We start from the raw sequence: 20,949 nt of genomic DNA on the forward strand, positions 1-20,949 counted from the left end.
GTAGGGATGACTTATAGCATACTGAAAAGCTTGAGCATGTAGATATTAAGGATGAGGGTGTGCTGGAGCTTTTGGAAAGCGTCAAGTTGGATAAGTCACCAGGACTGGATGAGATGTACCCCAGGCTACCATAGGAGGTGAGGGAGGAGATTGCTGAGCCTCTGACGATGATCTTTGCATCATCAATGGGGACAGGGGAGGTTCCGGAGGATTGGAGGGTTGCGGATGTTGTTCCCTTATTAAAGAAAGGGAGTAGAGATAGCCTAGGAAATTATAGACCAATGAGTCCTACTTCAGTGGTTGGTAAGTAGTTCTGGGATCTCTTTTCTTTGTGACTTTTTAAATGACCTGGATGAGGAAGTGGAGGGATGGGTTAGTAAATTTGCTGATGACACAAAGATTGGGGTGTTGTGGATAGTGTGGAGGGCTGTCAGAGGATACAGTGGGACATTGATAGGATGCAAAACTGGGCTGAGAAGTGGCAGATGGAGTTCAACCCAGATAAGTGTGAGGTGGTTCATTTTGGTAGGTCAAATACGATGGCAGGATATAGTATTAATGGTAAGACTCTTGGCAGTGTGGAGGATCAGAGGAATCTTGTGGTCTGAGTCCATAGGACACTCAAAGCAGCTGCACAGGTTGACTCTGTGGTTAAGAAGGCATACGGTGTATTGGCCTTCATCAATCATGGGACTGAGTTTACGAGTCGAGAGGTAATGTTGTAGCTATATAGGACCCTGGTCAGACCCCACTTGGTGCTGTGCTCATTTCTAGTCGCCTCACTACAGGATGGATGTGGAAACCATAGAAAGGGTGCAGAGGAGACTTACAAGGATGTTGCCTGATTGAGGAGTATGCCTTATGAGAATAGGATGAGTGAACTCAGTCTTTTTCCCTTGGAGAGACGGAGGATGAGAGGTGACCTGATAGAGGTGTGCCAGATGATGAGAGGCATAGATCGTGTGGATAGTCAGAGGCTTTTTCCCAGGGCTGAAATGGCTAGCACGGGAGGGCACAGTTTTAAGGCGTTTGAAAGTAGGTACAGAAGAGATGTCAGGCGTAAGTTTTTTACGCAGAGAGTGGTGAGTGCGTGGAATGGGCTGCCGGCGACGATGGTAGAGATGGACACGATAGGGTCTTTTAAGAGACTCCTGGATAGGTATATGGAGCTTAGAAAAATAGAGGGCTATGGGTAACCCGAGGTAATTTCTAAGGTAAGTGTGTGTTCGGCATAGCTTTGTGGGCTGAAGGGCCAGTATTATGCTGTAGATTTTCTATGTCTCTATTTTATGTTTTGATATCCTGGTGTGTAAGTGTGTAAGTGTGTGTGTGTGTGTGTGTGTGTGTGTTTGTGTGTGTGTGTGTGTGTGTGTGTGTGTGTGTGTGTGTATAAAGAAGAGTGGGAACTGAAAACCCGCAATGGTAAAGGCAGAACAGGACCCTGGCCTGGTGTTAGAGTGCAAGGGCTCTAATTTCCACAACTACTTTGGTTTCCTCCAGGTGCTCCAATCTCCTCCCACATTCCATGGGTTAAGGTTAGTAAGTTGTGGGTAGGCTACGTTGATGCCAGAAGTGTGGTGACATTTATGGGCTGCCCACCACAATCCTCACTGATCTGATTGCCTGCAAAATGACGTGGTTCGCTGTATGTTTTGATGTTCATGTGACAAAGACAACTAATCTCTTTAGCTTGTAAGAGGGAGCATGGCAATCTGCACCCAGTAATTTAGAGGCCGAATTATTAGTGTTTCTAAATAATCTGCACTCTGTTCATACAAATCAATTTGTTACAACAGTGCATTGAGGTAGTTGAAGGGAAAACAAAAATAGTTGTCACAGATTTAGATTCAGATTTATTTATCACATGTATAATGAAATGTACAGTGAAATGCACATTTGCGTTAACAAACAACACTGCCTAAGGATGTGGTGGGGGCTGTCTTCCAGTGGCAACACATCTCCAGTCAAGATAGTGCTGAGCTGTGGTCTCCACTGAGGTCACGGCTCTGACTTGGTTGTCTTTTAAAACTCCTTTTATGCTTGTAAGAAGTTAGGGATCAGGCTAGGTTGAAGGACTGGGATGTGGAGGAATAGAGGACAGGACAAAGTCTAAGCCTCTGCTCCATGTTTGAAGGTTAGTAACGTAGATGTAGTCAGCCTGCGCACCAGCGAGATGAAGCCTGGAGTCATCAGCCTGTTCTGGGATCTGAGTTCCATGCAGGCAGGAAGAACGAGGGCTGGTAACTCCCTAGGTATGCAAATCATGAGAAGCATATTTGAGGCCAGGTATTTGGGGTCCCATCATTGGGGAGTCTGGAGCTCGAGGCCTGGATTTCGGGTCCTCATTCATCATCATCGGCATGTCCTAGTTCGATACTGAAGGTTGAGTGCAGGTCCAGATCGAATCCCTAAGGTCAAGTGGAAATTCAGATTGAGGCCCAAAGGTCGAGTGCAGGTCCAAATCGAAGCCCGAAGGTCAAGTGGAAGTTCAGATCGAAGCCTTAAGGTCGATTGGAAGTCTAGTTTGAAGCCCAAAGGTTGAGTGGAAGTCTATATCAAAGCCTGAAGGTTGATTAGACTCCAAGATCCTTCTGTTCCTCCACACTTCTGCAATTAACACTGTATTCTGCCTTCAGAATCAACTTTCCAGGTGAATCACTCCACACTTTTCTGGGTTGAACTCCAGTTTCAGGGTTGAATTCCATCAGGTTCATTGGGTTCATTCAAACGAGATATGCGGCTAGAGCAAGAACCTGGAGCTGAGATAGAAGACAAAACGTGATCTTGATGTGCAAGCTTGAAGGACTAAATTCTCCTACTTCCTCCGTTCCAGGAAGGAAAGCTTTCATCCTTATCCACACTAGCCTCTGTGCTCGTCCAGACTGATGGGCATTTCGAAGTAAAGGAGGAGCTAGTGCTGTGTCGCTTAAAGAGCATTGAAGTGGATGTGTCTCCAGCACCTGATGGAATAGACCCCAGGTTATTGAGGGAGGCAAGAGAAGAGATTGCTGGGGCCTTGTGACCTCTCTAGCCACAGGCAAGGTCCCAGAGGACTGGCAAGTAGCTAATATTGTTCCATTATTCAAGAAGGGAACCAGGGATAATCCTGGAAAGTATAGACCGGTGAGTCTTATGTCAGTGGTAGGGAAATTACTGGAGAGAATTCTTAGGATTTATGAGCATTTGGAAAACCATGGTGTAATTAGGGAGAGCCAGCATGCTTTGTGCGGAGCAAATTGTGTCTTACTAACTTGATTGAGCTTTTTGACAAGGTGACAAGAGTGATTGATTAAGGTAGAGCTGTGGATGTTGCTACATAAGGGGTTTGACAAGGTCCCTCATGGGACTAAGATGCATGGATCCAAGGTGAATTGGCTGTTTGGGTTCAGAACTGGCTTTCTCAGAAAGGCCCTTGAAAGTGTTCAAAAGGACTTATTATATTTGGAGATCTGTGATTAGTGGTGTTCTACATAGATCTGTACTGGAAACTCTGCTATTTGTGATGTATATAAATTACTCCGATGATAATGTACAGTACCTATAAAAAGTATTCACCCCCGCCCCCAGACGCTTTCATGTTTTATTGTTTTACAACATTGAATCACAGTAGATTTAATTTGTCTGTTTTTGACACTGATCAACAGAAAAAGACTTTCGTGTCAAAGTGAAAACAGATCTCTACAAAGTGATCTAAATTAATTATAAATATAAAACACAAAAAAATTGATTGCATATGTATTCACCCCTTTAATGTGGCATAACAAATCATCACTGGTGTAGCCAATTGGTGCTAGAAGTCATATAATTAGTTAAATGGAGATCACCATGTGCAGTCAAGGTGTTTCAATTGACTGCAGTAAAAATGCACCTATATCTGGAAGGTCCAACAGCAGCTGAGTCAGTAGCCTAGCAAAAACTACACCATGAAGATAAAAAAACACTCCAAGCAACTCCGTGAAAAGGTTGTTGAAAAGCACAAGTCAGGAGATGGATGCAAGAAATGGAAAGAATATGGCACAGCTGTAAATCTGCCTAGAGCAGGCTGTCCTTAAAAACTGAGTGACCGTGTAAGGAGGGGACTAGTGAGGAAGGCCACCAGGAGACCTATGACAACTCTGGAGGAGTTACAAGCTTCAGTGGCTGAGATGGGAGAGACTGCACATACAACAACTGTTGCCTGGGTGCTTCACCAGTCGCAGCTTTATTAGATTAGATTAGATTAGATTCAACTTTATTGTCACTGTGCCGAGTACAGATACAAAACCAATGAAATGCAATTAGCATCTAACCAGAAATGCAAAGAATAGTGTTAATTACAAAATAACTGCGAATAAAAAGTAAGGGCTACAGCACACAAATATAAAAGTACTGAGACAGTACAATATGGGGGCAATACTGCTTAGCGCTGTGATGTGAGGTTCAGCAGGGTCACAGCCTAAGGGAAGAAGCTCTTCCTGTGCCTGCTGGTGCGGGAACGGAGGCTCCTATAGCGCCTACCGGATGGGAGGAGAGTAAAAAGTCCATGGTTAGGGTGAGATGCATCCTTGATAATGCTTTTTGCCCTGCCCAGGCAGCGTTTATGGTAGATGTTCTCAATAGTGGGCAATTGGGTGCCGATAATCCGGTGGGCAGTTTTCACCACACGCTGGAGTGCTTTGCGGTCCAATACGGGACAATTGCCATACCACACTGAGATGCAGTTGGTGAGTATGCTCTCAATGGTATAGCGGTAAAAGTCCGTCAGTATCCTGGGACAGAGATGAGCTTTCTTCATGCTCCGCAGGAAATAAAGGTGCTGTTGCGCCTTTTTGATCAGGATGGAGGAGTTCAGGGACCAGGTGAGATTCTCGGAAATGTGGACACCAAGGAATTTGAAGCTTGATACACACTCCACTACAGCTCCGTTGATGTAGATGGGGACGTGAGTGTGGCTCCTAGCGTGCCTGAAGTCCACAATGAACTCCTTGGTCTTCTGGGTGTTAAGGGAGAGTGGCAAAGAGCTGTTCAAAAAACTCATATGAAATCTGGCTAGAGTTTGCCACAAGGCATGTGGGAGACTCTGAAGTCAGCTGGAAGAAGTTTTTATGGTCTGTTGAAATCAAAATTGAACCTTCTGGCCATCAGACTAAATGCACTGCACACCATCAAAAACATATCATCCCTACTGTGAAGCACGGTGGTGGCTGCATCATGCTGTGGGGATGCTTCACTACAGCAGGCCCTGGAAGGCTTGTGAAGGCAGAGGGTAAAATGAATGCAGCAAAATACGGGAAATCCTGGAGGAAAACCTGACGCAATCTGCAAGAGCACTGCGACTTGGGAGACGATTTGTTTTCCAGCCAGACAATGACCCCCAAGGATCTGTTTTCACTTTGACAGGAGAGTCTTTTTCTTCTGATCTGCATCAAAAAAGTCAAATTAAATCCACTGTGATTCAACGTTGTACGATAATGAAACATAAAATCTTTCAAGGAGGGTTAATACTTTTTATAGGCACTGTAGATGGGTGGGATCAGTTTGCAAATGATACGAAGATTGGTAGTGTTGCAGATAGTGTAGAAGACTGGCAAAGAATACAGTGGTAGATAGATCAATTGCAGATGTGGGCGGAGAAATGGCAGACGGAGTTTAAACCTTCCAAATGTGAAGTGTTGCAATTTGGTAGGCCAAATATAAAGAGACAGTACACTGTTAAGGCAAGACCTTTAACAATGTTGAGAAGCTGAGGGATCTTGGGTACCAAGTTCATAGCTCCCTAAAAGTGGCTACACAGGTTGATAGGGTGGTTAAGCAGGCATACGACATGCTCACCTTTATTAGCTGTGACCTTCAAAAGTCGGGAAGTTACGTTGTGTCTTTATGAAACTATAGTTAGACCACATCTGGAGTATTGCATACAATATTCCAGATGCAGACTAACTAGAGTTCTGATTATCCCATTATAAGAAGGATGTTGAGGCTTTGGAGAAAGTGCAGAAGTTTACCAGGATGCTGTCCAGATTAGAGAGCACATGTTATAACGAGATGCTGGACAAACTTGAGTTGTTTTCTCTGGAGCAGTGAAGGCTGAGGGAAGATCTGATAGAAACATAGAAATCTACAGCACATTACAGTCCCTTCGGCTCCCAAAGTTGTGCCAACCGTGTAAACTACTCTAGAAACTACCTAGAATTTCCCTACTGCATAGACCTCTATGTACTAAACTCTCTGTACTATCTAAGAGTCTCTTAAAAGACCTTTTGCAGAGGTTTATGAGACTATGAGAGGCATAGATAGCGGAGTCAGACAGATTTTCTTTTGCCCTGGATTGAAATATTTAATACAATAGGGCAAGCATTTAAGGTGAGAGGGGGTAATTTCAAAGCAGATCTGAAGAGCAGTTTGTTTTTAAGAGAGAATAGTGGGTGCCTGGAATGCACGACCTGAGATGGTGGAAGAGGCATATACATCCGACTCCTAAATGGACATTGAACCCATGAACACTACTTCACTTTTTTATTATTTCTGTTTTTGTACTATTTTTAATTTAACTATTTAATATACATGTATCTACTTAATGCAATTGATTTACTTTTTTTTCTATATTCCAGATAGGTATGTAAAAAGTGCCTGAAGGATCACTGGGGACCCAAGTCATCCCAACCACAAACTGTTCCAGCTGCTACCTCCAGGAAATGGTACCGCAGCATAAAACCCAGGACCAACAGGCTCCGGGGCAGCTTCTTCCACCAGGCCGTCAGACTGATTAATTCATGCCGACACAACTGTATTTCTATGTTATATTGACTATCCTGTTGTGCATAATACTTATTATAAATTACTATAAGTTGCACATTTAGTCAGAGATGTAACGTAAAGATTTTTACTCATGTACAGTATATGAAGGATGTAAGTAATAAAATCAATTCAATCCAATTATCATGTATTGCATTGTACTACTGCTAAGTTAGCAAATTTCATGACATATGCTGATAATATTAAACGTGATTCTGAGACTTTTAAGAGATGTTTAGATAGGGACATGAATGTGAACAAAATGCAAGGATATTAACATTGTGCAGGCAGAGGGTATTAGTTTAGTTAGCCATTTGACTACTAATTTAATTGGATTGGCACAATTTGCGGGAAAGATCTGTTCTGTGCTGGACTGTTCTATATTCTGTGAATCTGCTCTCCACCACAATCATGGCTGATTCACCACTCGCTGGATAAAGAAATTCCTCTTCACCTCTATTCTAAAGGGGCGTCGTTCTATTATAAGACTGATAACCAAAGTTATATTTTTTTCTTCTGATTGTGTCAAAGACAAAGTCAAAGTGAATTTATTATCAGAGTACATATATGTTACCATACTACCTTGAGATTGATTTCTTTCAAGCTTTTACAGAAAGAACAATGCATTTTACAACAAAAAAAACCTAAACGTAAACAAAGACTGATAAACAACCAATGTGCAATGTCTCCATGCTGCACGCCCGTGATGTCGCTGCAAGTATATTTTTATTGCACCTGTGCATTCACGTACATATGACAGAAAACACGACTGGATTCGACTCTTCCAAACTAGAACATAGGCAGAGACAACCATTCAGCCCATCGTGCCTGTGCTGAACCTCCACTCCCGAGCTCAATAGATCTTTTTGCAGCCCAGTTGAAACGCGGGGAGGGATTGCTCCCGGCGCCAGGGAACAACCTCCCCCTCCCCAACAACAGCCGGCCCGCATCCGTCCGCCACCCGAGAATCAGCCCAAATCACTAACCTCTACCGCAGGCAGCGGTTTGCAGTCCAGGCCCCGTGTTGCTAAGAGAGCGTTGCTTAGGTACCGTTGCCATGGCAACAGAGGGGGGGGGCAGACGGGGCCACGTGACGACATTGGTGGTGGGCTGGAAAGCGCCGGGCTCGCGCGCGTGTGTGTCTTCGCCCCTCCACCCCTCCCCGTCCCACCTCACCCCAGGAGGGGCGGTGCCAGGAGCGAGGGCGCGTGCACGAGCACGAGCGGCGGCGCGCGGGGTCGGGGCGCTAGCTGGCTGCTTGTCGGAGGGCCGTCGCCGCCAAGTTCCGCGGGGAGCAGCCGCTCTCCGCTGACCGGTCGGCAGCATGGATCTCTCCTTCATGGCCGCGCAGGTAAGCAAGAGACGGGAGGAATAAGGAGATCACCGCGGAGTGAGAGAGGGATGGAGAGAACGAGAGGGGGATATGGAGAGAATGAGAGTGGAATGAATGGAACGAGAAACAGAGGGGTATGAAGGGAACGACAAAGAAGGAGGAGGGAACGAGAGGGTATGATGTGGATGGAGGGAATGTGAGAGAGACATGGATGGAGGGAATGAGAGAGAGACGAGGATGGAGGGAATGAAAGAGACGAGGATGGAGGGAATGAGAGAGGCGAGGATTGAGGGGACGTGAGAGAGACGTGGATGGAGGGGACGTGAGAGACAGAAGTGGGTGGTGGGGACAAGAGAGAAGTGGGAGTTGCAGTCAAGAGAGAGAGAGACGTGGATGGTGGGAACGAGAGAGACGTGGGTGGTGGGGACGAGAGAGATGTGGGTGGTGGGGACGAGAAAGAAACGTGGATGGAGGGGACGAGGGAGAGAAGGAGTGATGTGGTTGGAGGGCACGAGAGAGAGATGTAGGGGAAGAAGAGAGAGGTAGAGGGAAACGAGACAGAGCGACTTGGAGGGAAACGAGAGAGAGAGAGGTGTGGAGGGAAATAGGTATATGGAAGAATTTAAGGTGGGGGTTATGTGGGAGGCAGGGTTTGAGGTTCGGCACAATAATGTGGGCCAAAGGGCCTGTACTGTGCTGTACCATTCTATGCTGTATGTTGAAATGAGAGAGAGGTGTGGATGGAAATGAGAGAGAGAGAGGTGGAGGGAAACGAGAGAGAGAGAGGTGGAGGGAAACGAGAGAGAGAGAGAGGTGAGGAGGGAAACGAGAGAGAGAGAGGTGTGGAGGGAAATGAGGGAGGGTGGAGGGAAACGAGTGAGAGAAAGAGAGAGAGAGGTGAGGAGGGAAACGAGAGAGAGAGAGGTGTGGAGGGAAATGAGGGAGGGTGGAGGGAAACGAGTGAGAGAAAGAGGTGGTGGTGTCGAGGGGGAGAGATGTGGAAGGGGGGATCGAGGGAGAGAGATGCGTATGGGAAAGAATGATAGAGATGTTGGAGGGATGGGAAAAAGATGTGGATAAAGGTAACAGAGAGGTGTGGATGGAGGGAATTAGAGATGTGGACAGGAGGGAACGAAAGAGAGATAAGATAGGAGGGAACGAGAGAGAGATAGGACGGGAGGGAATGAGAGAGAGAGATGAAGACGGGAGGGACAAGTGGGAGAGTGGGATGTGGACAGTAGGGAACGAGAGAGGGAGATGTGGATGGGAGGGAACGGGAGAGGGAGTTGCAGATGGGAGGGAATGAGAGAGAGATATGACAGGAGGGAACAAGAGAGAGAGATGAAGATGGGAGGGAACAAGAGGGAGAAGGAGATGCAAACAGGAGGGAACGAGAGAGGGAGTTGCGGACGGGAGAGAACGGGAGAGGGAGTTGCGGACGGGAGAGAACGGGAGAGGGAGATGCGGACGGGAGGGAACAGGACAGGGAGATGCGGACGTGAGGGAACAAGAGAGAGATGTGGACAGGAGGGAATGAGAGAGGGAGACACGGATGGGATGAAACGAGGGAGAGAGAGAGATGCGAAATTGAGGGAACGAGAGAGAGATGCGGATGGGAGGGAACGAGAGAGAGATGCAGACAGGATGGAACAAAAGAGAGAGAGAGATGGGGACGGGAGGGAACGAGAGAGGGAGACGCGGATGGGAGGGAACGAGAGAGAGGGAGACACGGACGGGAGGGAACGAGAGAGCGAGAGATGCGGAATTGAGGGAACGAGAGAGAGATGCGGACGGGAGGGAACGAGAGAGAGATGCGGACGGGAGGGAACGAGAGATGGAGAGGCGGACGGGAGGGAACGAGAGATGGAGACGCGGATGGGAGGGAATGAGAGAGGGAGACACGGACGGGATGAAACGAGGGAGAGAGAGAGATGCGAAATTGAGGGAACGAGAGAGAGATGCGGATGGGAGGGAACGAGAGAGGGAGATGCGGGCGGGAGGGAACGAGAGAGAGAGATGGGGAATTGAGGGAACGAGAGATAGAGATGCGGACGGGAGGGAACGAGCGAGAGAGAGATGCGGACGGGAAGGAACGAGAGAGAGATGCGGATGGGAGGGAACGAGAGAGAGATGCAGACAGGATGGAACAAAAGAGAGAGAGGGGTGCGGATGGGATGGAACGAGAGAGAGATGCGGATGGGATAGAACAAGAGAGGGAGATGCGGAAGGGATGGAACGTGAGAGAGAGAGATGCGGACGGGAGGAAACGAGAGAGAGAGAAATGCGGACGGGATGGAACTAGAGAGAGATGTGGACGGGATGGAACGAGAGAGAGAGAGCGATGCGGACGGGATGGAACTAGAGAGAGAGATGTGGATGGGAGGGAACGAGAGAGAGATGCGGACTGGAGCGAGCGAGAGAGAGAAAGATGCGGACGGGATGGAACGAGACAGAGATGCGGACGGGAGGGAACGAGAGAGAGAGATGCAGACGGAAGGAACGGGAGAGAGAAATGCGGACGGGAGGGAATGAGAGAGAGAGAGATGTGGACGGAAGGGAATGAGAGAGAGATGCGGACGGGGGAACGAGGGAGGGAGATGCGGATGGGAGGGAATGAGGGAGGGAGATGCAGACGGAGGGAACGAGAGAGAGAGTTGTGGACGGGAGGGAACAAGGGAGAGAGAGAAATGCGGGTGGGAGGGAAAGAGATGTTAGAGGGATGGAAAAAAGAAGTGGATAGAGGGAACAAGAGAGGGAGATGCAGATGGGAGGGAATGAGAGAGAGATGCGGACGGGAGGGAATGAGAGAGAGATGCGGACGGGAGGGAATGAGAGAGAGATGCGGACGGGAGGGAATGAGAGAGAGATGCGGATGGGAGGAAACGAGAGGGAGAGATGCGGACGGGAGGAAACGAGAGGGAGAGATGCGGACGGGAGGAAACGAGAGAGAGATGCAGACAGGAGGGAACGAGAGAGAGAAATGCCGATGGGAGGGAACAAGAGAGAGAAATGCAGACGGGAGGGAATGAGGGAGGGAGAGATGCAGACAGGAGGGAACGAGAGAGAGAAATGTGGACGGGAGGGAACGAGAGAGAGAAATGCAGATGGGAGGGAACGAGAGAGAGAAATGTGGACGGGAGGGAACGAGAGAGAGAAATGCGGATGGGAGGGAACAAGAGAGATGTTAGAAGGATGGAAAAAAGATGCAGACGGGAGGAACGGGAGAGAGAGATGCAGACGGGAGGGAATGGGAGAGGGTGATGTGGATGGAAGGGAATGGGAGAGGAATATGGAGGCTATGGGAGAACTCAAGGAAGGGGAGATACTTTCAATTCAGCAAAAATAGAAAAGTCAGTGTTCTATTTTGTTTTTAGCGAATTATGTTTTCTTTCTTGTCCAGACTCTGGCAAGGTGGAGGTTAATGACTCAACAAACCTCTTTGCAGTTTAGGCTGCTGAGATCCCAGTCTCTGATCCGATGATCTTGTACTTAGAAAATGTCCTATGTTTGTGGAGATCTCCTGAATTTTCCAATGTTTCTACCCTTATTTCTCTCTGGCCTCCACCTCCCTAACGCCCCGCCATCAGGTTGTCTACCGGTGTTAAAGCTGGGATTGTCTCTCTCTACTCTCCTCTTCCCTAGAGGGTGTCAGCTGTACATAGTAGCTGTGATTCCTTCCCAGCATCCCAGCATAGAAATGATTACTTACATGTGGAATAGCTGGGACTTGGACTTATTTGGGAAATAGAGGGGAGGGAGGGCAGGGATTAAAGTGCCAGCACACAAATTACTGAAGTAGACTTGAGCACCCGTGTGACTGGTTCATAAATGGTGCCCAGGAGCAAAATCACTTGCCTCTGTTGAGAAACCTTCGAAGATGATGGCAGTGCTGATCTTAATATTATAGAAATTTACAACTGAGAAGCCATTCAGTCGATTGTGAGAAAAGCCCTCACTGAGGCGATCATTTCCCATAGTGCTCATTTGGTGCCTTGCTGAGCATGACTTTTTAACAACGCATCCAGTTACAAAGAGGGTTCATCCACCATCATCCACCTCTTCAGGCAGTGAACTTGATAACAAGTTTCCCCTCCCTCTCTACGTCTTCACACGTTGAGGGGAATAACGTTTCTAGAACTTCCTACTGATTCTCCAGCAGTTATTCCATATTCAGGTTCAGAGTTATAGTCAGGTTTATTTATTTATCACGTGTACATCAAGGCACATAGTGAAATGCATAATTTGTGTTAACAGCCAACACTCCTACAAGTGTGCTGGTGGCAGTCCTGAAGTATCACCACACATTCTGGCATTCTGACATAGCATGTCGACAATGCTCAGCAAAACAACTCAAAACACAACAAAACAGAACACAATTAACAACAAAACAGCAACAGCAAAATAAATCCCTTTCCTCCCTCCTACCTGCATGAACGTATAGTCCTCTAGAGGCCTGTCTCCTGGCTTTGAGCTGATGTTTAGGGATAGGAAAAGGCAGAGTAAGGAGATGTCTCACTGTACTAGTCTGTAGGTGTTGCACTTCCCTGCAGTCTCATTAGGTTTTATAATCTTCACTACCTGTCCTCTTTTCTCTTTTCTATGTCTCCCAACCCTGGGTTAATGACATTCCTGGAAAGGAAAATTGCTTCATGCGCTTCACCATGTCTGAGCTTCCCATCGTTTTACACACCTTGGTTATATTTTCACCCTGTCTTCTTTGCTCCAGATTAAACAGCCTGACTTTCAATGATGGTTTAGCCTCATAACTATAATCCTCCATCTCCTTATAAATCACCTCTACACCATCGCACGCATCCACATAGGCTGGAGGTTGAAGGCTCAGCGTCTGTGAATCTGACAGTCCAAGGCTGTCTGTCCTGGGGATGGAAGGGTGTCTGTGTGTGTGAGGGAGAGGGTGGGAAATGGGCTTGTTTCACTGTTGTTAATTTGTTTTATTATTGTCACTGCTTGTGTTGTTCTGCTGAACATGGTGGTGAGCTACATTGGGCCAGAGTGTGTGGTTACACTTGCAGAGTGCCCCAGCACATCCTTGGGTGTGTTGGTTGTTAAAACAAAGGATGCTTTTCACTGTATGTTTCAAAGTACATGTGATTGATTATTTTATTTGGAGATGCAGCACAGTACAGGTCCTTCTAGCTCAACAAGCCCAAGCCACCCAATTATACTCATGTGACCAATTAACCTTCTAACTAGTATGACTTTGGAATGTGGGAAAAACCAGAGCACCTGGATGAAACTGATATGGTCATAAGAAGAATGTACAAACTCCTTACAAACAGCGGCAGGAATTGTACTGGTGCTGTAATAGTGTTGTGCTAACTGCTAAATCTGAATCTGAATCTTCCAGTAATGGTGGTAGGTCCCTCCTCCCACCCAGTTGGGACAGTTAGGCATCAGAAGAGGAGGGTTTGGGGTGTGCAGTGGTGCTCCTTTCTTTGGGTAGCACTGGGAAGATAACCCCAGCAAAAGCCGGTGATTCTAGGGGTGGAAAGGAGTTTCTGGACTGCACTCTGTAGATCTAGTATTGTGTCCTGGCTTTCTCCTTGGACGAGTGTCAGTCAGGCAAATCCTGGCTTCCATCTAACTGAATAATTCAAGGAAATAAAGTTAAATATGCTTTGTGATTCGCTGCTTCCCCTCAGGGAGAAAGTAAACTCTGGACTCAAGTGATCTCTGAATTGAGTGATTAATCTGCAGTAGGACGATTGCTATGGAGCCTACAGATGTATGCTATGGGGTTAAAGATCATTGGGTCCCCTTGGAGGCTGGGAATAGAATCATCTAACTGGCTTCTCATCTAGCATCAGAATTCAGCAAACTGCCCTTAAGGTCATGTATCCTTGTCAGGCATGTGTCTGGAGAGGTGGAGTAGAGGTTATGAGGGGAGTGTAATAGTGTTGGAGAATGGTGCTAGAACTGAAGCTGAGGGATTGGGAACTGAGTTGGGAATGGGGCTGAGAAATTAGGAGTGGGTGTGTATTGGTTGGAATTTTGAGTATGAGATGAGAGCAAAGACGAGGTTAAATTTATCATCATTTGCTCAAGTCCATGTATGATGCACAGTGTAATGACAAACTTACAGCAGCATCACAAACACACAGCATCAGATAAGCAACATTCACCAGAAAAACATAAATTAAGCATAAATGATACACAATTTTTACAAGAAAACTCAAGCAGAACAAAAGTCCATTTTACTGTAAGGTGATTATAGTGTTGGTAAACTGTAGTGATCAGGGCTGCACCAGTTTGTTCAGGATTGTTGAAGAGAAGTAACTGTTCCTGAACCTGGTGGTGTGGTACTTACATAAACACAAGATATTCTTCAGATCTTGCTGGAAATCCTGAGCAACACGCACAAAATGCTGGAGGAACTCAAATGAAGAAGGCTGGTGACGTAACTCAGAGCTTGTCAGCCAATTATAAAGCCCCACTCCTTCTGCCCTTGTTCCACAATCCACTCAGCTTAATGAGCACATTCCTCAGCTATGGGGAGTGGATTTGACATGGCCTTAGAGATAGCAACGTGTGGGATTGAGGTATCGTCTGGCTACAGTCTAGTTGTCAGTGTGGGCAATAAGTTCATGTGTCTGGTGTCTCACTGGGAAATACAGAGTAGATGTGGTCTAGTAGGGACTGAGGAAGTGGGTTCTGATGGAATAGCATTGTTGCCTGGAATTATGTCTCGAGAGCCTGTTCTTTGAGTGAGGCAGACTGGAACAAAGCTCCAGGTGTATTCTGAACCACACTCCACCACCACTCCCCCAAGAACCAAACTGTGAACAGACCATCCTACAGTAATCAATGATGGAGAGAGCAGGGAGTTCCAGCCATGGATCATCCTGCCATTCATGGCAATCTTGTTGGCGAGAGGGTGGTGAATCTGTGGAATTCTTTGCCACGGATGGCTGTGGAGGCCAAACCTTTGGGTATATTTGAAGCAAAAGTTGATAGGTTCTTGATTAATAAGGGTGTCAAATGTTATGGGGAGAAGGCAGGAGAATGGGATAAAGAAGGAAAATAAATCAGCCATAACTGAATGGTGGAGCAGACCCAGTAGGCCAAATGGCCTAATTCTGCTCCTGTGTGTTATGGTTTTATGGTTCCCTCTCAGCCTTTTCACTCCTTGTTCAACTCTAAACTGATTCACTTTCAATGACTTTTACAAATCATGTATCAGTATTATTTATTTACTTATTTATCATCATAATTATTATTATTGTATTTGAACAAACGGTCCTGTTTTGCACATTGGTTGTTAGTCACTCCTTATTTGTGTGTAGTTTTTCATTTTCTTAGTTATACTGTGAATGCCTACAAGAAAATGAATCTCAAGGTAGTATATGGTGACATAAGCCTACTTTGATAATAAATTTACTTTGATTTTGACTTTTATTTGGCAACCAGACTGCATACAGAGCTCTATGTAGATGAAGCAAATGCATAGTGAGTCTAACATAATTTCAAAATTATGTCCCTCTGGAATAAACACAAGATTTGCATTTGTTAATGTCTTACAGCCTGACCTCATTTCTCCTCTACCTGACTTGAATTCTTTTGTTTCCATGTAATAAAATGTCTATTTTTTTTTTACTTCACACTTCAGCCCTTATAGTGGAAGAATCTAAAAACAAGTGAAATAATAGATAATCGGGGGCATGAGATTGTGAGGGGTGAGAGGAACATAAAATGATCTCTACCATTATAAAAAGGATGAAGTAAATTAGTAGTGCTAGGGGCCAGCAAATCGTCTAGACTTGTTAGCCTGCACCTTAGGGTCTTAAAGGAAGTTGCAGCAGAAATAATAGAAACATTGGTTGTTATCTTCCGAAATTCCCTGGATTCTGGAGGGGAAAACTGCAACTCCACTGCTTAAGAAAAAAAAATAAGGAATCTATAAGCCTGTTGGCATACTATCTGTCATTTGAAAAATGACAGATTAGGAAAGTGGCCAAAAGTGACAGATGGAATACAGTGTAGGGAAGTGTATGGTCATTTGGAAGTCACTAACAGTATAGTGGAAGTTCCCGGTGTCAAGGATCATGAAGTGTGTAAAGTTAACCATTACATAGGTTCATGGGAAACTGAAAGGTCTGACCAAATAGTGTACACCCCTGGGTTCTGAAAGAGGTGGCTGAAGAGATTGTGGAGGCATTAGTAATGATCTTTCAAGAATCACCAGATTTTGGAATTATTCCTGCAGACTAGGAAATTGCAAATGTCACTCCACTTTTCAAGAAGGGAGAGAGGCAGAAGAAAGGAAACTAAGCCAATTAGTCTGACCTCAGTGGTTGGGAAGATGTTGGAGTCGATTATCAAGGATGAGGTCTTGGAGGCACATGGTAAAATAGGCCATAGAAAACATGATTTCCTGAAGGGAAAATCTTGCCTGTCTAATCTGTTGGACTCTTTAAAGAAACAAGCAGGATAGACGAAGAATCAGTTGATATTGTGTTCCTGGATTTTCAGAAGGCCTTTGACAAGGTGCCACACATGAGGCTGCTTAACAAGCTTACGAGCCCATGGTATTACAGGAAAGGTTCTAGCATGGATAAAGCAGTGGATGATTGGCAGGAGGCACAGAGGTGGAATAAAGGGAGCTTTAACAGGTTGGCTGCTGCTGGCTAGTGGCGTTCCACAGTGGTCTGTATTGGGACCATTTCTTTTTGCATTATATGTCAATGATTTAGTTGATGGAATTGATGCCTTTGTTGTAAAGTTTGCAGATAATATGAAGACAGGTGGAGGGACAGGTACTTTGGAGGAAGTAGGCTACAGAAGTACTTAGATTAGGAGAATAGAACATAGGATAGTACAGCACAGCACAGGCCCTTCGGCCCACAATGTTGTGCTGACCCTTAAACCCTGCCTCCCATATAACCCCCCACCTTAAATTCCTCCATATACCTGTCTTAGTAGTCTCTTAAGTTTCGCTAGTGTATCTGCCTCTACCACTGACTCAGGCAGTGCATTCCACACACCAACCACTCTCTGAGTAAAAAACCTTCCTCCAATATCCCTCTTCAACTTCCCACCCCTTTCCTTAAAGCCATGTCCTCTTGTGTTGAGCAGTGGTGCCCTGGGGAAGAGGCACTGGCTGTCCACTCTATCTATTCCTCTTAATATCTTGTATACCTCTATCATGTCTCCTCTCATCCTCCTTCTCTCTAAAGAGTAAAGCCCTAGCTCCCTTAATCTCTGATCATAATGCATGCTCTCTAAACCAGGCAGCATCCTGGTAAATCTCCTCTGTACCCTTTCCAATGCTTCCACATCCTTCCTATAGTGAGGCGACCAGAACTGGACACAGTATTCCAAGTGTGGCCTAACCAGAGTTTTATAGAGCTCCATCATTACCTCGCGACTCTTAAACTCTAACCCTCGACTTATGAAAGCTAACACCCCGTAAGCTTTCTTAACTACCCTATCTACCTGTGAGGCAACTTTCAGGGATTTATGGACATGTAACCCCAGATCCCTCTGCTTCTCCACACTACCAAGTATCCTGCCATTTACTTTGTACTCTGCCTTGGAGTTTGTCCTTCCAAAGTGTACCACCTCACACTTCTCCGGGTTGAACTCTATCTGCCACTTCTCGGCCCACTTCTGCATCCTATCAATGTCTCTCTGCAATCTTCGATAATCCTCTACACTATCCACACCACCACCAACCTTCGTGTTATCTGCAAACTTGCCAACCCACCTTTCTACCCCGACATCCAGGTGGTTAATAAAAATCACGAAAAGTAGAGGTCCCAGAACCGATCCTTGTGGGCCCCCACTAGTCACAACCCTCCAATCCAAATGTACTCCCTACACCACGACCCTCTGCTTTCTGCAGGCAAGCCAATTCTGAATCCACCTGGCCAAACTTCCCTGGATCCCATGCCCTCTGACTTCCTGAATAAGCCTACCGTGTGGAACCTTGTCAAATGCCTTAGTAAAATCCATGTAGATCACATCTACTGCCCTACCCTCATCTATATGCCTGGTCACCTCCTCAAAGAACTCTATCAGGCTTGTTAGACATGATCTACCCTTCACAAAGCCATGCTGACTGTCCCTGATCAGACCATGATTCTCTAAATGCCCACAGATCCTATCTCTAAGAATCTTTTCCAATAGTTTTCCCACCACAGACCTAAGGCTCACTCGTCTATAATTACCCGGACTATCCCTACTACCTTTTTTTGAACAAAGGGACAACATTCGCCTCCCTCCCAACCTCCGGTACCATTCCTGTGGACAACGAGGACATAAAGATCCTAGACAGAGGCTCAGCAATCTCTTCCCTCGCTTCGTGGACCAGCTGGGGAATATTCCGTCAGGCCCCGGGGACTTATCCGTCCTAATGTATTTTAACAACTCCAACATCTCCTCTCCCTTAATATCAACATGCTCCAGAACATCAACCTCACTCATATTGTCCTCACTGCCATCAAGTTCCCTCTCATTGGTGAATACCAAAGAGAAGTATTCATTGAGGACCTCGCTCACTACCACAGCCTCCAGGCACATCTTTCCACCTTTAACTCTAATGGGTCCTACCTTCACTCCTGTCATCCTTTTGTTCTTCACATAATTGAAGAATGCCTTGGGGTTTTCCTTCACTCTACTTGCCAAGGCCTTGTCATGCCCCCTTGCTCTCCTCAGTCCCTTCTTAAGCTTCTTTCTTGCTACCCTATATTCCTCAATAGATCCATCTGATCCTTGCTTCCTAAACCTCATGTATGCTGCCTTCTTCCACCTGACTAGATTTTCCACCTCACTTGTCACCCATGGTTCCTTCACCCTACCGTTCTTTATCTTCCTCACCGGGACAAATTTATCCCTAACATTCTGCAAGAGATCCCCAAACATTGACCACATGTCCATAGTACATTTCCCTGCAAAAACATCATCCCAATTCACACCCGTAAGTTCTAGCCTTATAGCGTCATAATATGCCCTTCCCCAATTAAAAATTTTCCTGTCCTCTCTGATTCTATCCTTTTCCATGATAATGCTAAAGGCCAGGGAGCGGTGGTCACTGTCCCCCAGATGCTCACCCACTGAGAGATCTGGAACCTGACCCGGTTCATTACCTAATACTAGATCTAGTATGGCATTCCCCTTAGTCAGCCTGTCAACATACTGTGACAGGAATCCGTCCTGGACACACTTAACAAACTCTGCCCCATCCAAACCCTTGGAACTAATCAGGTGCCAATCAATATTAGGGAAGTTAAAGTCACCCATAATAACAACACTGTTATTTTTGCAGCTTTCCAAAATCTGCCTCCCAAGCTGCTCCTCAGTATCTCTGCTGCTACCAGGGGGCCTATAGAGTACTCCCAATAGAGTAACTGCTACCTTCCTGTTCCTGATTTCCACCCATACTGATTCAAAAGAGAATCGTGCTACATTGCCCACCCTTTCTGTAGCTGTAATAGTATCCCTGACCAGTAATGCCACCCCTCCTCCCCTTTTTCCCCTCTCTATCCCTTTTAAAGCACTGAAATCCAGGAATATTGAGAATCCATTCCTGCTCTGGTGCCAGCCAATTCTCTGTAATGGCCACTACATCATAATTCCATGTATGTATCCAAGCTCTCAGTTCATCACCTGTGTTCCTGATGCTTCTTGCATTGAAGTACACACACTTTAGCCCTTTTACCTTACTACTTTTACACCCTTTATTCTGCTTCTGTTTCCTCAAAGCCTCTTTATATGTTAGATCTGGCTTTACTCCATGCACTTCTTCCACTGCTCTATCGCTCTAGGTCCCATCCCCCTTGCAAATTAGTTTAAACCCTCCCAAACCATGCTAGCAAACCTACCTGCAAGGATATTGCTCCCTCTCGAGTTCAGGTGCAACCCATCCAATCTGTACAGGTCCCACCTTTCCCAGAAGAGATCCCAGTGATCCAAAAATCTAAAACCCTGCCCCCTGTACCAACTCCTCAGCCACGCATTCAACTACTATCTCCTCTAATTCTTCCCATCACTGTCACGTAGCACTGGCAGCAATCCTGAGAACGCCACCCTTGAGGTCCTGTTCTTCAGCCTTCTGCCTGGTTCTTGAAACTCACACTTTCTCTTCCTGCCTATATCGTTGGTACCAACATGTATCACAACTTCTGGTTGCTTTCCCTCTCGTACCAGGACGTCGTGCACCCGGTCAGAGACATCCCGGACCCTGGTACGGACAAGAATGGGCAAGGACATGGCAGATGGAATACAGTATCAGGAAGTGTATGGTCATGCACGGGGGTAGAAGAAATAAAAGGGTTGACTATTTTCTAAATGGAGAAAAAAATACAAAAAATCTCAGGTGCAAAGGGACTCGGGAGTCCTGGTGCAGGATTCCCTGAAGGTAAATTAACATTTTGAGTCTGTAGTAAGGAAGTCAAATGCGAAGTAAGCATTCATTTGAAGAGGAAGAGATTATAAAAGCGAGGATATAATGTTGATACTTTATAAAGCTCTGGTGAGGCCTTACTTGGAGTATTGTGAGCAGTTTTGGGCACCTTATCTTAGAAAGGATGTGCTGAAACTGGAGAGGGTTCAAAGGAGGTTCATGAAAATGCTTCCAGAATTGAATGGCTTGTCGTATGAAGAGTGTTAATTCGCTAGAATTCAGAAGAGTGAGGGGTGACCTTATGGAAACCTATCGAATAGTGAAAGTCCTTGATAGAGTGGATGTGGAGAGGATGTTTCCTATATTGGGAGAGTCTAAGACTAAAGGACACATCCTCAGTATAGAGGGGTGGGCTTTTTAGAATGGAGATGAGGAGGAATCTCTTTAGCCAGAAAGTGGTGAATCTGTGGAATGTGTTGCC

At 46.0% G+C, this 20,949-nt stretch overlaps 1 protein-coding gene across 1 annotated transcript in view; it reads left to right on the forward strand.

Moving 5' to 3' along the window:
• The first annotated feature begins 8,015 nt into the window (after positions 1-8,015).
• LOC140205184 (uncharacterized protein C14orf132) overlaps positions 8,016-20,949 on the forward strand; it is an 84,616-nt gene continuing 71,682 nt past the window's right edge. Inside the window, exon 1 of the mRNA XM_072272525.1 lies at positions 8,016-8,125. Coding sequence (XP_072128626.1) covers positions 8,099-8,125 — 27 coding nt within the window. The 5' untranslated portion in view covers positions 8,016-8,098. The remainder of the gene's footprint in view (positions 8,126-20,949) is intronic.

This window comes from Mobula birostris, chromosome 1, assembly GCF_030028105.1.
Source record: "Mobula birostris isolate sMobBir1 chromosome 1, sMobBir1.hap1, whole genome shotgun sequence".
Taxonomy (NCBI): Eukaryota; Metazoa; Chordata; class Chondrichthyes; order Myliobatiformes; family Myliobatidae; genus Mobula; species Mobula birostris.